This window comes from Macaca thibetana, chromosome 16, assembly GCF_024542745.1.
Source record: "Macaca thibetana thibetana isolate TM-01 chromosome 16, ASM2454274v1, whole genome shotgun sequence".
NCBI lineage: Eukaryota > Metazoa > Chordata > Mammalia > Primates > Cercopithecidae > Macaca > Macaca thibetana.
In genome coordinates, this window is record NC_065593.1 from 27324914 (window position 1) to 27345298 (window position 20385).

Here is a 20385-nt window from a genome sequence, read left to right on the forward strand (position 1 = left end):
CAACCAGTATAGAGAAGTCCTTAAATGACCTGATGGAGCTGAAAACCATGGCACAAGAACTACATGACAAATGCACAAGCTTCAGTAGCTGATTCGATCAACTGGAAGAAAGGGTGTCAGTGATTGAAGATCAAATGAATAAAATGAAGAAGAGAAGTTTAGAGAAAAAAGACTAAAAATAAATGAACAAAGCCTCCAAGAAATATGGGACTATGTGAAAAGACCAAATCTATGTCTGATTGGTGTATTTGAAAGTGACGGGGAGAATGGAACCAAGTTGGAAAACACTCTGCAGGATATTATCCAGGAGAACTTCCCTAGCCTAGCAAGGCAGGCCTACACTCAGATTCAGGAAATACAGAGAATGCCACAAAGATACTCCCCAAGAAGAGTAACTCCAAGACACATAATTGTCAGATTCACCAAAGTTGAAATGAAGGAAAAAATGTTAAGGGCAGCCAGACAGAAAGGTCGGGTTACCCACAAAGGGAAGCCCATCAGACTAACAGCGGATCTCTTGGCAGGAACTCTACAAGCCAGAAGAGAGTAGGGACCAATATTCAACATTCTTAAATAAAAGAATTTTCAACCCAGAATTTCATATCCAACCAAACTAAGCTTCATAAGTGAAGGAGAAATAAAATCCTTTATAGACAAGCAAATGCTGAGAGATTTTGTCACCACCAGGCCTGCCCTACAAGAGCTCCTGATGGAAACACCAAACATGGAAAGGAACAACTGGTACCAGCCACTGCAAAAACATGCCAAATTGTAAAGACCATTGATGCTAGGAAGAAACTGCATCACCCAACGAGCAAAATAACCAGCTAACATCATAATGACAGGATCAAATTCATACATAACAATATTAACCTTAAATGTAAATGGGCTAAATGCTCCAATTAAAAGACACAGACTGGGAAATTGGATAAAAAGTCAAGACCTGGCCGGGCGTGGTGGCTCACGCATGTAATCCCAGCACTTTGGGAGGCTGAGGTGGGCGGATCATGAGGTCAAGAGATGAAGACCATCCTGGCTAACACGGTGAAACCCTGTCTCTACTAAAAATACAAAAAATTAGCCAGGCATGGTGGTGGGCACCTGTGGTCCCAGCTACTCAGGTGGCTGAGGTAGGAGAATGGCGTGAACTCAGGAGGCAGAGCTTGCAGTGAGCCGAGATCGCACCACTGCACTCCAGCCTGGGCGACAGAGCGAGACTCTGTCTCAAAAAAAAAAAAAAAAAAAGGAGTCAAGGCTCATCAGTGTGCTGTATTCAGGAGACCCGTCTCATGTGCAGAGACACACATAGGATCAAAATAAAGGGATGGAGGAAGATCTACCAAGCAAATGGAAAACAAAAAAAGGCAGGGGTTGCAATCCTAGTCTCTGATAAAACAGGCTTTAAACCAACAAAGATCAAAAGAGACAAAGAAGGCCATTACATAATGGTAAAGGGATCAATTCAACAAGAAGAGCTAACTATCCTAAATATATATGCACCCAATACAGGACACCCAGATTCATAAAGCAAGTCCTTAGAGACCTACAAAGAAACTTAGATTCCCACACAATAATAATGGGAGACTTTAACACCCCACTGTCAACATTAGACAGATCAATGAGACAGAAAGTTAAAAAGATATCCAGGAATTGAACTCAGCTCTGCACCAAGTAGACCTAATAGAGATCAACAGAACTCTGCACCCCAAATCAACAGAATATATTCTTCTCAGCACCACATTGCACTTATTCCAAAACTGACCACATAGTTGGAAGTAAAGCACTTCTCAGCAGACGTAAAAGAACAGAAATTATAACAAACTGTCTCTCAGACCACAGTGCAATCAAACTAGAACTCAGGATTAAGAAACTCAATCAAAACCGCTCAACTACATGGAAACTGAATAACCTGCTCCTAAATGACTACTGGGTACATAACAAAATGAAGGCAGAAATAAAGATGTTCTTTGAAATCAATGAGAACAAAGATACAACATACCAGAATCTCTGGGACACATTTAAAGCAGTGTGTAAAGGGAAATTTACAGCACTAAATGCCCACAAGAGAAAGCACGAAAGATCTAAAATTGACACCCTAACATCACAATGAATAGAACTAAAGAAGCAAGAACAAACACATTCAAAAACTAGCAGAAGGCAAGAAATAACTAAGAACAGAGCAGAAATGAAGGAGATAGAGACACAAAAAACCCTTCAAAAACATCAATGAATCCAGGAGCTGGTTTTTTGAAAAGATCAACAAAATTGATAGACTGCTAGCAAGACTAATAAAAGAAAGAAGAATCAAATAGACACAATAAAAAATGATAAAGGGGACATCACCACCGAACCCACAGAATACAAACTACCATCAGAGAATACTATAAACACCTCTATGCAAATAAACCAGAAAATCTAGAAGAAACGGATAAATTCCTGGACAGGAAGAAGTTGAATCCCTGAATAGACCAGTAACAGGCTCTGAAATTGAGGCAATAATTAATAGTCTACCAACCAAAAAAGTCCAGGACCAGACAGATTCACAGCTGAATTCCACCAGAGGTACAAGGAGCTGGTACCATTCCTTCTGAAACTATTCCAATTAACAGAAAAAGAGGGAATCCTCCCTAACTCATTTTATGAGGCCAGCATCATCCTGACACCAAAGCCTGGCAGAGATACAACAAAAAAAGAGAATTTTTAGACCAATATCCCTGATGAACATTGATGTAAAAATCCTCAATAAAACACTGGCAAATCAAATCCAGCAGCTCATCAAAAAGCTTATCCACCATGATCAAGTGGGCTTCATCCCTGGGATGCAAGGCTAGTTCAACATACACAAATCAATAAACGTAATCCAGCATATAAACAGAACCAAAGACAAAAACCACATGGTTATCTCAATAGATGCAGAAAAGGCCTTTGACAAAATTCAACAGACCTTCATGCTAAAAACTCTCAATAAATTCGGTATTGATGGGATGTACCTCAAAATAATAAGAGCTATTTATGACAAACCCCAGGCCAATATCATACTGAATGGGCAAAAACTGGAAGCATTCCCTTTGAAAACTGGCACAAGACAGGGATGCCCTCTCTCACCACTCCTATTCAACACAGTGTTGGAAATTCTGGCCAGGGCAATCAGGCAGAAAGAAATAAAGGGTATGCAATTAGGAAAAGAGGAAGTCAAATTGTCTCTGTTTGCAGATGACATGATTATATATTTAGAAAACCCCATCGTCTCAGCCCCAAATCTCCTTAAGCTGATAAGCAACTTCAGCAAAGTCTCAGGATACAAAATCAATGTGCAAAAATCACAAGCATTCTTATATACCAATAACAGACAAACAGAGAGCCAAATCATGAGTGAACTCTCATTCACAATTGCTTCAAAGAGAATAAAATACCTAGGAATCCAACTTACAAGGGATGTGAAGAACCTCTTCAAGGAGAACTACAAACCACTGCTCAACAAAATAAAAGAGGACACAAACAAATGGAAGAACATTCCATGCTCATGGATAGGAAGAATCAACATCATGAAAATGGCCATACTGCCCAAGGTAATTTATAGATTCAATGTCATCCCCATCAAGCTACCAAGGACTTTCTTCACAGAATTGGAAAAAACTACTTTAAAGTTCATGTGGAACCAAAAAAGAGCCTGCATTGCCAAGACAATCCTAAGCCAAAAGAACAAAGCTGGAAGCATCATGCTACCTGACTTCAAACTATACTACAAGGCTACAGTAACCAAAACAGCATGGTACTGGTACCAAAACAGAGATATAGACCAATGGAACAGAACAGAGCCCTCAGAAATAATACCACACATCTACAACCATCTGATCTTTGACAAACCTGACAAAAACAAGAAATGGGGAAAGGATTCCCTATTTAATAAATGGTGCTGGGAAAACTGGCTAGCCATATGTAGAAAGCTGAAACTGGATCCCTTCCTTACACCTTACACAAAAATTAATTCAAGATGGATTAGAGACTTAAATGCTAGACCTAAAATCATAAAAACCCTAGAAGAAAACCTAGGCAATACCATTCAGGACATAGGCATGGGCAAGGACTTCATGTCTAAAACACCAAAAGCCATTGAAACAAAAGCCAAAATTGACAAATGGGTTCTAATTAAACTAAAGAGTTTCTGCACAGCAAAAGAAACTACCATCAGAGTGAAAAGGCAACCTATAGAATGGGAGAAAATTTTTGCAATCTGCTCATCTGACAAAGGGCTAATATCCAGAACCTATAAAGAACTCAAACAAACTTACAAGAAAAACACAAACAACTCCATCAAAAAGTGGGCGAAGGATATGAACAGACACTTCTCAAAAGAAGACATTTATGCAGCCAACAGACACATGAAAAAATGCTCATGACCACTGGCCATCAGAGAAATGCAAATCAAAACCACAATGATACACCATCTCACACCAGTTAGAATGGCAATCATTAAAAAGTCAGGAAACAACAGCTGCTGGAGAGGGTGTGAAGAAATAGGAACATTTTTTTTTTTTTTTTTTTTTTTTTTTTGAGACGGAGTCTCGCTCTGTTGCCCAGGCTGGAGTGCAGTGGCGCCATCTCGGCTCACTGCAAGCTCCGCCTCCCGGGTTCACGCCATTCTCCTGCCTCAGCCTCCCGAGTAGCTGGGACTACAGGCGCCCACAACCGCGCCCGGCTAATTTTTTTTTTTGTACTTTTAGTAGAGACGGGGTTTCACCGTGGTCTCGATCTCCTGACCTTGTGATCTGCCCGCCTCGGCCTCCCAAAGTGCTGGGATTACAGGCGTGAGCCACCGCGCCCGGCCAATAGGAACATTTTTACACTGTTGGTGGGACTGTAAACTAATTCTACCATTGTGGAAGACAGTGTGGTGATTCCTCAAGGATCTAGAACTAGAAATACCATTTGACCCAGCCATCCCATTACTGGGTATATACCCAAAGGATTATATATCATGCTGCTATAAAGACACATGCACATGTATGTTTACTGCGGCACTATTCACAATAGCAAAGACTTGGAACCAACCCAAATGTCCATCAATGGTGGACTAGACTAAGAAAATGTGGCACATATACACCCATGGAATACTATGCAGCCATAAAAAGGATGAGTTCATGTCCTTTGTAGGGACATGGATGAAGGTGGAAACCATCATTCTCAGCAAAGTATTGTAAGGACGAAAAACCAAACACTGCATGTTCTCACTCATAGGTGGGAATTGAACAATGAGATCACTTGGATACAGGAAGGGGAACAACACACACCGGGGCCTGTCATGGGGTACGGGGAGGGGGGAGGGATAGCATTAGGAGATATACCTAATGTAAATGATGAGTTAATGGGTGCAGCACACCAACATGGCACATGTCTACATATGTAACAAACCTGCATGTTGTGCACATGTTCCCTAGAACTTAAAGTAGAATAATAAAAAAAAAGAAATCTCGTTTCAACTTCTTTACACAAATGGTGGTATGGTACACACACCATTCTGTACCTTGCCCTTTTTTCCTATTTATTTGGAAAAGGTTTTATATCAGTATAGATAGAATTCTCTTGTTCTTGTATTGGTAGCATTTACAATGAACAAAAGCATGTTAATGACTCTGAGAGGTACTGCAGTAAAGAAACCTGTTAGGGCCAGGTACAGTGGCTCACGCTTGTAATCCCAGCACTTTGGGGGGTCAGGGCGGGTGGACTGCTTGAGGCCAGGAGTTCGAGACCAGCCTGACCAACATGGCCACATCCCATCTCTACTAAAAACACAAATATTAGCTGGGCATGGTGGCACATGCCTGCATTTCCAGCTACTCAGGAGACTGAAGTACGAGAATTTCTTGAATACATGAAGCGGAGGTTGCAGTGAGCCGAGATTGCACCACTGCACTCCAGCCTGGGCAACACAGTAAGACTCTGTTTCAAAAAGGAAAAAAAAGAAACCCATTTGACTTCATTAGCATATCCCAAATGTATTTGACTTTGGGTCTTCCTACCCCATGGTGGAATTTTTGATTTGTGGAATACAGCCTGGACTTGCTGGTATCAGGTGTTTCTGGATGGTGTCTCTTCTGACTGGTCTGTGCTTGAGCCATACTGGTTGTTACATATTCTTAATGTCACCTTTTGGAAGGTACAGGCATAACCTGGACATATTTTGGGTTCAGTTGCAGACCACCACAATAAAGTAAATACCACAATAAAGCAAGTCACACAAGTTTTGTGTTTTTTTGGTTTTCCAGTGCATATGAAAGTTGTTTACATTATACTGTAGTCTATTAAGTATGCAATAGCATCATGTCTAAATACTGCACATACTTTAATGAAAAACAATAAAGAAAGTGTGATTTAAAAAGAATATAAGCAAACTATAAGAGAGAAGATGGTTAATGTTCAGTTAAATCCAATGAGAGTGCTCCTTTAATTACGTGGATATTAAAGAAGAACAAAAAATGCTAAAAATATTCATGATCATCTGAGTCTCCAGTGAGCTGCAATCTTTTTGCTGTTGGAGGGTCTTGTCTTGATGTTGAGGGCTGCTTACTGATCAGCGTGGTGGTTGCTGATGGTCGGGGTGGCTGTGGCAATTTCTTTAAATAAGATAACCATGAAGTTTGCCACATTGATTGACTCTTGCTTTCATGAAAGGTTTCTCTATAGCATGCGATGCTGCTTGAAGGCATTTTACCCATAATAGGATGTCTTTCAAAATTGGAGTCAGTCTTCTCAAACCCTGTCACTGCTTTATCAATTAAGTTTATATAATATTTTAGATGCTTTGTCATCATTTCAACAATATTAACAGCATCTTCATCAGGTGTACATTCCATCTTAAGAAACCACTTTCTCTGCTCTTCCATAAGAAGCTACTCCTCATCCATTCAAGTTTTATCGTGAGATTGCAGCAATTCAGTGACATCTTCAGGCTCCACTTCCAATTCAAGTTATCTTGCTATTTCTACCATATCTGCAATAACTTCCTCCAATGAAGTCCTGAACCACTCAAAGTCATCCACGAGAGTTGGAATCAACATTTTCCAAACTTCTGTTAGTGTTGATATTTTGACCTCCTCCCATGAATCACAAATGTTCTTAGTGGCATCTAGAATGATGAATCTTTTCCAGAAGGTTTTCAGTTTACTTTGCCCAGATCCATCAGAGGAATCACTATTTATGGCAGCTGTGGCCTTATGAAATGTTTTCTTTCTTTTTTTTTTTTTTTTTTTTTTGAGAAACAGTCTAGAGTGCAGTGGTGTGATCTTGGCTCACTGCAACCTCCGCCTCCTAGATTCAAGCAATTCTCCTATCTCAGCATCCCCAGTAGCTGGGATTACAGGTGCGTGACACCATGCCCGGCTAATTTTTGTATTTTTAGTAGAGCTTGGGTTTCGCCATGTTGGCCAGGCTGGTCTCAAACTCCTGACCTCAGGTGATCAGCCCACCTTGGCCTCCAAAAGTGTTGGGAGTATAGGCATGAGCCACTGTGCCTGGCCATGAAATGTGTTTCTTAAATAATTAGGCTTGAAAGTTGAAATTACTTCTTTATCCATGGGCTGCACAATAGATGCTGTGTTTGAAGGCAAGGGAACAACATTAATCACCTTGTATATTTCCGTCAGTGCTCTTGGATAACTAGATGTAATGTCAATGAGTAGCAAAGGAATCTTTTTTTTCTGAGCAGCAGGTCTCAACAGTGGGCTTAAAATATTCAGCAAACGATGCTATAAACAGATGGGCTGTCATCCAGGCCTTGTGTTTCATTTATAGAGCACAGGCAGAGTAGATTTTGTGTAATTTTAAGGGCCCTGGGATTTTTGGAACAGTCTGTGAGCACTGGCTTCAACTTAAAGACACTAGCTGCATTAGCTCCTAACAAAAGAGTCAGCCTGTCCTTTGAAGCTAGGCATTGACCTTTTCCTCTCTAGCTATGAATGTCCTAGATGGCATCTTCTTCCAGCATAAGGCTATTTTGTCTGCATTGAAAATCTGTTGTTTCGTGTAGCCACCTTAATCACTTATCTTAGCTAGATCTTCTGAGTAACTTGCCACAGCTTCTCCATCATCACTTGCTGCTTCACCTTGCATTTTTATGTTATGGAGATGTCTTCTTTTCTTAATCCTCATGAACCAACCTCTGTTAGCTTCCACTTTTCTTCTGCAGCTTCCTCACCTCTCTCAGCCTTCAAAGAATTTAAGAAGAGTTTAGGGCCTTGCTCTGCATTAGGTTTTGGCTTAAGGGAATGTTGTGGCTGGTTTGATCTTTTATCCAGACCACTCAAACTTTCTCCATATCAGCAATAAGACTGTTTCACTTTCTTATTATTCATGTATTCACTGCAGTAGCACTTTTAATTTCCTTCAACAACTTTTCCTTTGCATTCACAACTGGGCTTTTGTGAATGCAAAGGAAAAGTTCTTGAAGGAAATTAAAGGGGCCCAGCTTTTGGCCTATCTCAGCTTTCAACCTGCCCTTCCCTCACTAAGCTTAATCACTTCTAGCTTTTTATTTTCCCTTTTTTTTTTTTTTTTTTTGAGACAGGGTCGTGTTCTGTCACCCAGGTTGGAGTGCAGTGGCACGATCATGGCTCACTGCAACCTTGAATTCAGCCTCCTAAGTAGCTGGGACTACAGGTGTGTGCCACCACACTTGATTTTTAAATTTTTTTGTAGAGATAGAGTCTCACTATGTTGCACAGACCTTGGTCTGGAACTCCTGGCCTCAAGCAATCCTCCCATTTTAACCTCCCAAAGTCCTGGGATTACAGGAATGAGCCATGATACCTGGCTCATTTCTAGTTTCTAAATTAAACTGAGAGATGCGCAACTCTCCCATTCACTTAAACATTTAAAAGCCATTGTAGGGTTATTAACTGACCTAATTTCAATCTTATTGTATCTCAGGGTATAGGGGAGTCTGAGAAGAGGAAGAGGGACGAGGTCAGTGGAGCACTCAGAACACACACAACATTAATCAATTAAGTTTGTTGTCTTACATGGGTACAGTCTGTGATGCCCTGAAACGATTACAGTAATAACAAAGATCACTGATCAAAGACCATCATAGCACATAATAACAATATAAAGTTTTGAAATATTATGAGAATTATCAAAATTGCTGTGGCAATTTGTTAGCCCCTAACAAAAGAGTCAGCCTGTCCTTTGAAGCCAGGCATTGACCTTCTCTTCTCTAGCTATGAAAGTCCTAGATGGCATCTTCTTCCAGTGTCCAGAGACACAAAGTGAGCATATGCTGTTAGAAAAATGGTGCTAATAGACTTGTTCAATGTAGGGTTGCCACAAACTTTCAATTTATAAAAACCACAATATCTGTGAAGTGTAATAAGGCAAAGAACAATAAGACGAGGTATGCCTGTACTTTATTAAAGATTGTCTTCAAATGTTTAGCAAACATAAAATATGTGGGTGTGTACTTGGAGAGGCAGAAATAATGGGTCCAGACTGAATCAAGACTGCGGGAGGTGAAAGAGAGACTAATTTATACTTAGTTGGTTTTCGTTTCAAGATTCATGTGAAAGGAAATGCCAGGAAAGGTCTGGCTTCAGCTCATGGTGATGAGGAAAAATTTATTCCAGGAGAGGCTTTGTCTTTTTTTGTTTCCTTTTTAAACCATGGAACATTTCAAACATCAGTGTATTTTTCATCTAGAAGTTTGATTTGGGTCTTTTTCTTACATCTTCCATATCTCTAGTTAACTTATAAACATCTGACATCTAGTTATAACGACTTACAATGTCTGTATCTGCTAATTCTACTTTCTTTGTCTGTTCTCGGTTGGTTTCAAAGGGATGATTCTCCCCCTCATAATGGACTGTATTTTCCTATTTGCATGCCTGTAATCTTTGACTGGATGTCAGACATTGTGAATTTTCCCTGTTGGGGACGGATATTTTTGTATTTTTTTTTTTTTTTTTGAGACGGAGTCTCGCTGTGTCGCCCAGGCTGGAGTGCAGTGGCCGGATCTCAGCTCACTGCAAGCTCTGCCTCCCGGGTTTTTACGCCATTCTCCTGCCTCAGCCTCCCGAGTAGCCGGGACTACAGGCGCCCGCCACCTCGCCCGGCTAGTTTTTTGTATTTTTTAGTAGAGACGGGGTTTCACCGTGTTAGCCAGGATGGTCTCGAACTCCTGACCTCGTGATCCGCCCGTCTCGGCCTCCCAAAGTGCTGGGATTACAGGCTTGAGCCACCGCGCCCGGCCTATTTTTGTATTTTTATAAATATACGTGAGCTTTGTTTCAGGACGTAACTAAGTTACTTGGAAGCAGTTTGATCCTTTTGGGTCTTGCTTTTAAGACTTATTAAGCAGTACCAGAGCAGCATTTATTCTAGGGCCAATTATTCCCCCCTACTGAGGCAAAACCCTTCTGAGTACTCTACCCAATTACCCTGTGAATGACGAAGTTCTTTAGTCTGCCTTGTTAGATCAGAAACTACCCCTGGCTCTTTGTGAGGCTGGGCACTGTTCCCTCTGGTCCTCTTAGCTGGTTCTTTCCTCAGCCTTGGGAAGTTTTGAGCCCTTTCCTCCCAACTGCTGACAAGAAAACATCTCAGAATGTACTTTAGGGAAATTATCTAGAAGATAAAGAATTGGTCTGAAGTTAATTCCCTCTCACCTTTGAATTTCCATAATTAACTCAGGGACAAATAAGATTATGTGCCACAACATTATGCTTATAAAATACAATGTGAATTTCAATGTCATGGCAATGATATGATACTTGACAATAAAGGAAAATAGCTAGAAAAAATCAAATTAACCTTTCTTCAAAAAGTCAATAGTAAGTTGATGACTATAACTCTAACCCAAAATTTCAAGCCTGATTTTCTGGGGGCTGAGAGGCAAGATTTTATCTCTCATTTCCACTTCACTCTTAATTCATAAGATAGAAACACCAAGAAATAAAAAACAAACAAACAAACAAAAAAACCAAAAATATCCTAGCACCTTGAGTCTTCTCTTTACATTTATAAATTTTAAAGAAATTAAAAATCCTTACATACATTAAAGATAGAGGGCATATGCCTAGAAATGTACCTCAGCATGCATTTGCTAGCTAGGAAAAGAAAGCAACTGATGAAATCTACCTCCAGATTCACATATTTCTATCACCTGTAGAAGGCACTTAATAGATCAGAATTTGCTAAATAAGCACACCCAGACAGAGATAAAATACTTCAATTTCCCAGGCAAAAACTCTTGCATCCATTAGTACTGGTATCCAAAGTAAGAGTAACAAATTAAAATTCCTTTAATTTTCCATACTTTGCTATAAATATTAGCAGGAAAATAAGCTTGCTTATTTGAGTTATAGACATTTATCACAGAGATGCCTTCTTTATGTCTTTTCCTTACATTCTAAACTTATTTATTTATTTTTTGAGACGGAGTCTCCTTCTGTCGCCCAGGCTGGAGTGCACTGGCGCGATCTCGGCTCACTGCAAGCTCCGCCTTCCGGGTTCACGCCATTCTCCTGCCTCAGTCTCCCGAGTAGCTGGGACTACAGGCACCCGCCACCACGTCCGGCTAATTTTTTGTATATCTAGTAGAGGCAGGGTTTCACCATGTTAGCCAGGGTGGTCTCGATCTCCTGACCTCGTGATCCACCCGCCACAGCCTCCCAAAGTGCTGGGATTACAGAGGTGAGCCACTGTGCCCAGCCACATTCTAAACTTTTTAAAAATTTTCTTAGCTTTATATTTATTTGGCAGATGGAAAGGAATTTGCAAAAGCCTATGCGTTTATTATTATTTTTGGTAATTACTTTCTTATTTTTCCCCCACAAATGACCATTAAGTATTATTTTACTTATAGCATCTAAAAGCATTTAATGATAGAAAATATTTAAAGATCCACTTTGATCTAGAATGCAAGGTATAATAACATAAAATAAATGGTCTGTGCAGCCCACCTCTAAAATGATGCTCTATACATTTATCAGCCAAAATGAACACAATAGAATTAGATATGTGGACATCTGATTCCAAATATGTGTTTGTTGAGAGAAAGAGAAGTCACATCTAAACTGAAAAAAAAAGAAAAACATACTAATAAGAATGCTTGATTCATTTTAGGAACTCAGGAAATGTCTTTTAGGAAGAAAAAGGAACTACACTTATATCATTTCTCAGTCACTGATTTTGATGAGTGGTCTTCTCCCAGCAGCAGGTGGGGTTGGGGAGGTGAAGGCAGCATGCCACAAAGAGAGCACTTGACTTTGGATAGACATACCCACCCAAACAATCCATGACCCCTTATGGGAAGAGAAATCCAACCTCTGAAACAACTCCAATAAATAACCAGACAAAATCACTCCCCTGCTTAAAATTATCCATTCACTGGTCCCCGTCACCCTCAAGACCTGCTCTCTGTTTATATTTATTATATCATTGTTCACCCCCCTGCCCCAGGTGTCATCAGGGCTTACTATGAACTTCTCAGGTTATGCCGTGTTCCATCATGACTCCACGTTTTTGCAGTAGTTACTGCCTCTCTCAGGAATTCTTGTAGTCTTCATGGACTTGCATGCCATCCCAAATCTGCCTTCTAATTTGCTTATGGTCATAGTGGACACTCAAACTGATTATACTTGGGGTAAATGAGAAGCTATGATGAGAAGAATATAAAGTAATTTGTCTGTCTTTTGAATTTAATTACATTTGGATCGGCAGTGGAAAAAAAAAATCACCATTAGGGAAATCTCTCATTGATGGTTCAGCTGGAGGCTGGAAAAATAGAGGACCATCCCTAATCTTGAAAGTAAGCCGGGATGCTAATTTTAACCTTCTGTGAAACAGATGATTGAAGTTGTCCTTATGGAGAAAAATAGCTCAATACATTAAAATTGGCACAAAACAAGCTCAGTGATGATTATGATTGAAGACTTCATAGATTTAAAATGTGTCTTAGTTACAAAAATCAAACTTTACCTCTTGAAATGATTCACCAGCACTCCAACAAGTTCTCCAATTCGACTCTCATGGGTTGGCTGTTTGCTGAAGAGGCAGACAATGAGGTCTTTGTTGTCTTTTGTATGGAATACTACAAGTTGGTCCTTTCCATTGGAGACACTCAGACCAGTCAACTGCAAAGAGAAAATGCATGGAAAACTATTAGGATCATTCTCAAAAGAATGAATTAAAAAATACATTTTGGAGCTGGGCACAGTGGCATGTGCTTGTAGTCCCAGCTACTTGAGAGGCTGAAACAGAAGGATCATTTGAGCCCTGGAGTTTGAATCCACCCTGGGCAACATAACAAGACACCATGCCTAAAAACAACAAAAAACACCATATATTTTCTAAGGGTTTTGCTCAGTGACCCTCCTGACTTTAATCTTTATCAGTTTCATGGAACAAGCAGATGGAAGGAAATAATAAAGATAAGAGCAGAAATGAATAAAATTTGAAATAGAAAAACAATAAAGAAAAATTAATGAAACAGAGATGGTTCTTTCAGAAGATCAATAAAATTGATAAACCTCTAGCCTAAAACAAAAAAAGAAGGAAGACCTTATTATCAATATCAGGAACGGAAGATGGGCCATCTCTACAGACCACACAGACATTAAAAGGATAATATTAAAATATTTGGACCAACTCTGTACAAAAACTTATTCAACAATTTAGTTAAAACCAAATAATTCCGACAGGGTGCGGTGGCTCACAGTAATCCTAACACTTTGGGAGGCCAAGGCGGGCAGACTGCCTGAGCTCAGGAGTTTGAGACCAGCCTGGGCAACATGGTGAAACCCCATCTCTACTAAAACACACACACACACACACAAATTAGCCGGGCGTGGTGGCATGTGCCTGTAGTTCCAGCTACTCGAGAGGCTGAGGCAGGAGAATTGCTTGAACCCAGGAGGCAGAGGTTGCCGTGAGCTGCGACCATGTCACTGCACTCCAGCCTAGCGACAGAGTGAGACTCCGTCTCAAAAACAACAACAAATAATTATTCTAGAGCCACAAAATAGTAAAACTCTCCAAGAAGAAATAACTTGAATAATTCTATATCTGTTGAAGAAATTAGATTTATATTTAAAAACATTTTGAAAAAGAAAATTCTAGTCCCAGATGATTTCACTAGTGAATTCCACCAAACATTTAAAGAAGAAATAATACCAATTCACCATATTTCTTCTAGAACATAGAAGAGAAGGGAATACTTCCTAACTCATTTTGAAGGTGGCATTATTCTGATATCAAAAATAAACACAACAGTACAAGAAAACTACAAACTGATATCCTTTATCAACATGTATGTAAAAACGGATGCCAACAAAATATTAGCAAATTAAATCCAACAATATATAAAAACGATAATACAGTATGACCAAGTGGAGTTTAAGAAATGCAAGGTTAGTTCAGTATTCAAAAATTAATCAAGGTAATGACAGAATAAAATGACAGGATAAAAAAGAAAATCCACATGATTGTATCAAGTGACACAGAAAAAGTACTTGACAAAATTCAACATCCATCCATGATAAAAATTTCTCAGCAAACCAGGATTATAAGGGAACTTAACCTGATAAAATGACATATACAACATGCCACAGCTAACATCATACTTGGTGGAGAAGCACTGAATGTTTTCCCTTAAGATTGGGAGCAATGAAAGGATTTCCACTGTCACTGCTGCTATGCAACATCATACTGGAAGCCTTAGCCAGTGCAGCAAGGCAGGTTAAAGAAATTAAAAAGCGGCTGGGCGCGGTGGCTCACGCCTGTAATCCCAGCACTTTGGGAGGCTGAGGTGGGTGGATCACTTGAGGTCAGGAGTTTGAGACCAGCCTGACCAATATGGTGAAACCCTGTCTCTACTAAAAATACAAAAATTAGCCAGGCGTGGTGGCCGGGTGCCTGTAATCCCAGCTACTCAGGAGGCTGAGGCAGGAGAATCGCTTGAACCTGGGAGGCGGAGGTTGCAGTGAGTTGACATCATGTCACTGCACGTCAGCCTGGGCGACAGAGCGAGACTCTGTCTCAAAGAAAAAAAAAATTAAAAAGCATACAGATTGAAAAGGAAGAAACATATGTCTCTATTTTCAGATTACATGATCGTGTACTTAGCAAATGCCAAGGATCCACAAAATAGCTCCCAGAACTAATAAGTGCATTTAGTAAGGTCAAAGGATAGAAGGCTGACATACAAAAATATTTCTGTATTAGCAATGAAAACTTTGCAACAAAAATTTAAAAACAAAACCATCTATAACAACTGCAAAAACAAAAATACTTAGATATAAATCTAACAAAACATCTATCTGTAGGACCTACATGTTGAAAACTACAAAATGTTGAACAAGTTAAATTAAAACACTGATGAAAGGAATAAAAGAAAACCTAAATAAATGAAGGGAAATAATATCCTCAGGGACTAGAAAACACAAATTCTTAAGATACCAATTTTTCCCATATTGATCTATAGATTTAATGAAATCCCAACCAAAATCCCAGAAAGATTTTTTGTAGATATCAACAAGCAGATTCTAAAATGTGTTTGGAAAAGCAAAAGAACTAGAATAGCCATAACAGTCTTGCAAATGAAGAATAAAGTTGGAGGGCTCACAGACGCTGATTTTAATACTTAGTATAAAGCTATGTTAATCAAGACAATAATTTAGAAAGGTAAAAAAAACATAGATCAGAAACAGACTCACATGAATATGGCCAATAATTTTTTCACAAGGGTGCAAAGACAATTCAATGAAGAAAGGATAATGTTGGCATCTGGATAACTTGGAACATTTGGACATTCCCATACAAACAGAAATAAAAGTCTACCTAAATCTCACATCTCGTAAACAATTCAGAGTGGACTATAGATCTAAATGCAAAATGTAAAACTAGAAAACTTTTAGGAGAAAACAGAAGAAAATCTTTGTGACCTTGCGTTGGCAAAGATTTCTTAGAAATGATACCAAAACAATCCCATAAAGCAAAAAAATTGATAAACTGAACTTCATCAAATTTAAAACTTTTATTCTAAGGAAGACACTGGTGGGAGAGTGAAAAGACTAGCCACAGACTGGTAGAAAATATCTGCAAAGATATATCTGATAAAAGATTTGTATTTAGAATCTATAAAGAGCGCTTAAAACTTAAGACAGTAAACAACTCAATAAAAAATGATGGATAAAAGATTTGAAATCATTTCACCAAAGTAGGCATAGGACTGAATAAGTACATGAAAGGGTGCTCAACATCAGTAGCCATTAGGGAAATGCAAACTAAAACTGCAATGGGAACCATTGCAAACCCATCAGAATGGTTAAAATAACAAAACAGACTACAACAACAAAAAAGTGATAATACTAAATGCTGGTGAGGACACAGAACAAGTGGGACTCACATGCATTATTAGTGAAAATGTAAAATGGTACAGCCACTGTGGAAACAGTGGTTGTTAACTCAAAAAAAATTAAATGGAAAATTATCATATGAGCCAGCAATCTTACTCCTAGGCACGTATCCAAGAGAAATAAAAACTTAGCTTCACATGAAAATTTATACATGAATGTTTATAGCAGCTCTATTAATAATCGATAAAAGCTGGAAAAGACCCAAATATCCAGCAGTGTGTGCACGGATAAACAAACTGTGTCACATCTAAATAACGGAATGCTACTCAGCAATGAACAAACTAATGATACAAAGTACTGACAGGTGACAACGCAGATAAATCTCACAGGCATTATGGTTGAATGAAAGCAGCCAGTCTCGAAAGGTTACAGCCTGCGTGACTCCATTTATATGATATTCTCTAGAAGATAAAAGGATAAGGATGGACAACAGATCAGTAGTTGCCAGGGTTTGGGGTTAAGAGGAGTCCAATACAAGGGAGTTTTTTGGGGTATGGAACTACTCTGTATCCTGACTGTGGCAGTGGTTACACAAATTTATGCCCATACTAAGACTCAAGAGACCTGTACACCACCATCCATGCAAGTAAATTATATTCATTGCCTATAAATTTAAAAAATTCCACACCCTGGCTGATTTGATCTCTAGATATTCTACTTTGGTCAATAAAGCAGAAGCCAGAGTGATTTCCTCATTCTGTGGTCTGTTCTCTTATTGCATAAAGTACCGAAGTGCCATCACCTGGCTACCACAGGTGCTATCAGCCAGGCAGCCTGGGGTAGGGACAGACGTGGGGGAGATGCTGAGAATGTGATCCCTGTTCTTGGGGGATTCGCAATCCAGTTGGATCAGAGGAAGAGATAAGTAACAAATAACTGAAGAAAAACACCTTAACAGTTTACAGATTTGGAACGCCACTTGGTTCCATGCCTATATGTTTTACAGACAGAAATTGAGACTGAAGGAGTTCAGACTGTCTGTAGGCCCGGGAACTAGAACTCAGACCTGCAGACTGACGGGGACTCATGTTCTTTCCATCACACCAGGTTTTTCAAGTATCATGTATAAATGAACACAGGTTCTATAAATAAGTATTCCCATGAATACATTTTCACAGGAGGTGAGTTCTTGGGTTGATTTTAAAGAATGCCAGGGTCAGTGCTTAAAGGAGAGAAGGGAAAATATTAAAGAAATTGGAAATCATTCACCAACCAATGCGGATCATGGGCTTTTCTGAGGCCATTGGTAAGAGAATATAGCAATCTCTCTGCCACTTAGATGTACTGGATCCAGATGATTTTTATATGATTAAATTAAAAATATCATTTTCATTAAAAAAAAATCTTATGTCTATCATGCTTCACTCTCATTTGATTATTTTATATGTGAAATTCAAAATTGCATTGATGTAGCACTTCACAGCAGAGCTTGATTAAAGCCTAATGAAATGAGAATGGTAACAGCAGTAACTCTGCCAGTATATCCCAGGAGCATTAGCTGCAGGGGTTCAGGGAAAAGAGACAGATTCGGTAAAGAATGCTGAAACCACAGGGATAGAGGATCCCTTCCTAGGTGCTGCCTGGACCAGAGGACAGGAGCCAATGACTCTGCTCTCGGCCACCACCCCTTCTCAGCGGGTGGGCTTCTCTCCCTCCCCTTCCCTCTCCCTCACTGTTTGGGTGGCTTTATCTGCTGTGGGTGGGAATTCTTCATGTGTATGCCCAGGCCTAGTGGTGTGTCACAATCTCAGAAGAAATGAGGGAAAACAGCACTTAACTTGCTCTGCTACACAAATAATGAAAGATTAAGTCCCTATTGTCGCCAAGGCAGGATAAACAGCACCCAGAATGCCCCCTTTAGATCTGGGAGAAAGGATGGTAAGTGGGGATTAGTGTACTAAGGATGACCTGGGTGTTAATCCCAATTCAGCCATGTGATCTTGAGTGACTCATTTAATTTACTGGGGCATCTGTCCCCTTTTCTGCAAAATAAGGATAACATCAGGTGCCCTGTCTACCTTGCAGGGTTGTGGTAAGGATCAAACAGTAGCAACTCTGGAGTACAAAAAGTAAATAAGCAAAAAAACCCTCCGTCTTCAAGTGTCTTACACTCTAAGTGAAAATATGTCAGCAAAACTTTACACTGAAAATATAATTTTAAAACCTTACAACACCACGGAAATGGAAGGTATTGTGTGAAACACCTCAGCTGGGGACGGGGTCACTACCTCATTGCCTTTGGGCAGCCATAACACATAGATGCGTTTCTCCGAACAAAAGGGAAACTCCTTATCGAGGCTCCCCCTGCCCCCGTTGCTTCCTTATTTCTCCTAATCTATGAGATTTCTATGCTGTGATAATTCTAAGCCTTCCCCTTCTTTGGACTTGAAGGTTTGAACAGGGCAAACGGAGCGGAGCCTCTGATTGCAACCCATTTCAATTCTCCCAGCCTCTCCTTACTAAGAAGGACCAAACAGTGAATACAACTAGATAGGTAAAGAGCTGAGCAGTTCTGGAAGAGGAGGCCGGCCTGAGAAGTCAGAGCAGATGTCCTCTCCTCCTCTGCAATGGAATGAGCACAGGAGAGCAGAGCTCACCATACAAGAAAATATCTAATCCAAATTCTCATTTACAAACTAAGCGCAAACAGACCGATATTAGAAAGAGAAATAATTCCAAAAGACAAATATGATAAACTACAGTAACTGAATAGATACTGCAGAAAATTAAAGAATAATAGAAGAAAACGTCCCAGTCTTTAGATAGAAAGGAACCACAGGTACCAGCCAAACTTAGAGGATCTTCTGGCTGTGTAGCCCAGAGAAGTTTTAGACCTGTAGAATAAAGGAAAAAAATCTTCAAGTCTCTAGGCATACAAAAATAAGTTATCTCTATAGGAAAATAAAATTCAGGCTTATATCCTTTTTTAAAAACGAAAACTTGGCTGGGTGTGGTGGCTCACGCCTGTAATTCCAACACTTTGGGAGGCCAAGATGGGAGGATCACTTGAGGTCAGGAGTTTGAGACTGGCCTGGCCAACAGGGTGAAACCCCGCCTCTACTAAAAATACAAAATTTAGCTGGTCACGGTGGAGGGTGCCTATAGTCCCAGCTACTCAGGAGGCTGGGGCAGGCAAATCGCTTGAATCTGGGAGGCAGAGGTTGCAGTGAGCCGAGATTGTGTCATTGCACTCCAGCCTGGACACTCAAGCGAGACTCCGTCTCAAAAACAAAAAGAAAACTCATATTACTTTTGCCACAATTCACAGGAGGAGATAAGTAAATCCATTTTATTCTTGATATCAATTAGGAAAGATAAGTTCAAATATTTAACAGTAATCATTAAGATGAAAAAGGACGTGTAAGGTTCTAACCATTAGTAAAAAAAGAATAAATAAAACTTGACCAATGCAGCAACAGAAAAAAGAATGAAATAGCGTGGGAGCATAAAAAATAGAAAGCATTTAAATAACATGATTGGATTTAAGAAAAGTTTTTTCGCCAGTTGCTGTAAGAAATGTGAACAGGATACAACTCCTTTATTGGAGGGCGAGGGGTTATATGGATTTAAGTAAAAAACAAAATTTAACTATACCCTGTTTATAAAATTAATTAAGATAAAAGCAGAAGTTTATGAATGAGAACAACATACATAATAAATTAAAGAGCTGGTTCTTTGAACAGACCAAACCCTTGGCAGAGTTTCACCAAGGAAAAAACAAGCAAAACCACAAATATTTAACATTAGGAATGAGAAATGGATTTAAGAAAGGGTGTGTTGACTTTTGAAATTATAAGAGGCCGGAGCAGTTGCTCAAGCCTCTAATCCCAGCACTCTGGGAGGCTGAGACAGGAGGATCCCTTGAGGCCGGGAGTTCATGACCAGCCTGGGCAACATAGCAAAATCCTGGCTAAAAAAAAATTAGCTGGATGTGGTGGTGTGTGCCTGTAGCCCCAGCTACTCAGGAGGCTGAGGCAGG

General features: G+C 39.7%; 1 protein-coding gene and 1 long non-coding RNA gene across 5 annotated transcripts in view; one reads left to right on the forward strand and one right to left on the reverse strand.

Moving 5' to 3' along the window:
* The window catches only part of MYO1D (myosin ID), a 382795-nt gene that overhangs the window by 105984 nt on the left and 256426 nt on the right, over positions 1-20385 (reverse strand). For all 4 annotated transcript variants that reach the window (XM_050763783.1, XM_050763784.1, XM_050763785.1 and 1 more), the window contains one exon: positions 12970-13124. In XM_050763783.1, coding sequence (XP_050619740.1) covers positions 12970-13124 — 155 coding nt within the window. The remainder of the gene's footprint in view (positions 1-12969; positions 13125-20385) is intronic.
* Positions 1-20385, forward strand: part of LOC126939018 (uncharacterized) — a 148235-nt gene that overhangs the window by 68553 nt on the left and 59297 nt on the right. The window lies entirely within an intron of this gene.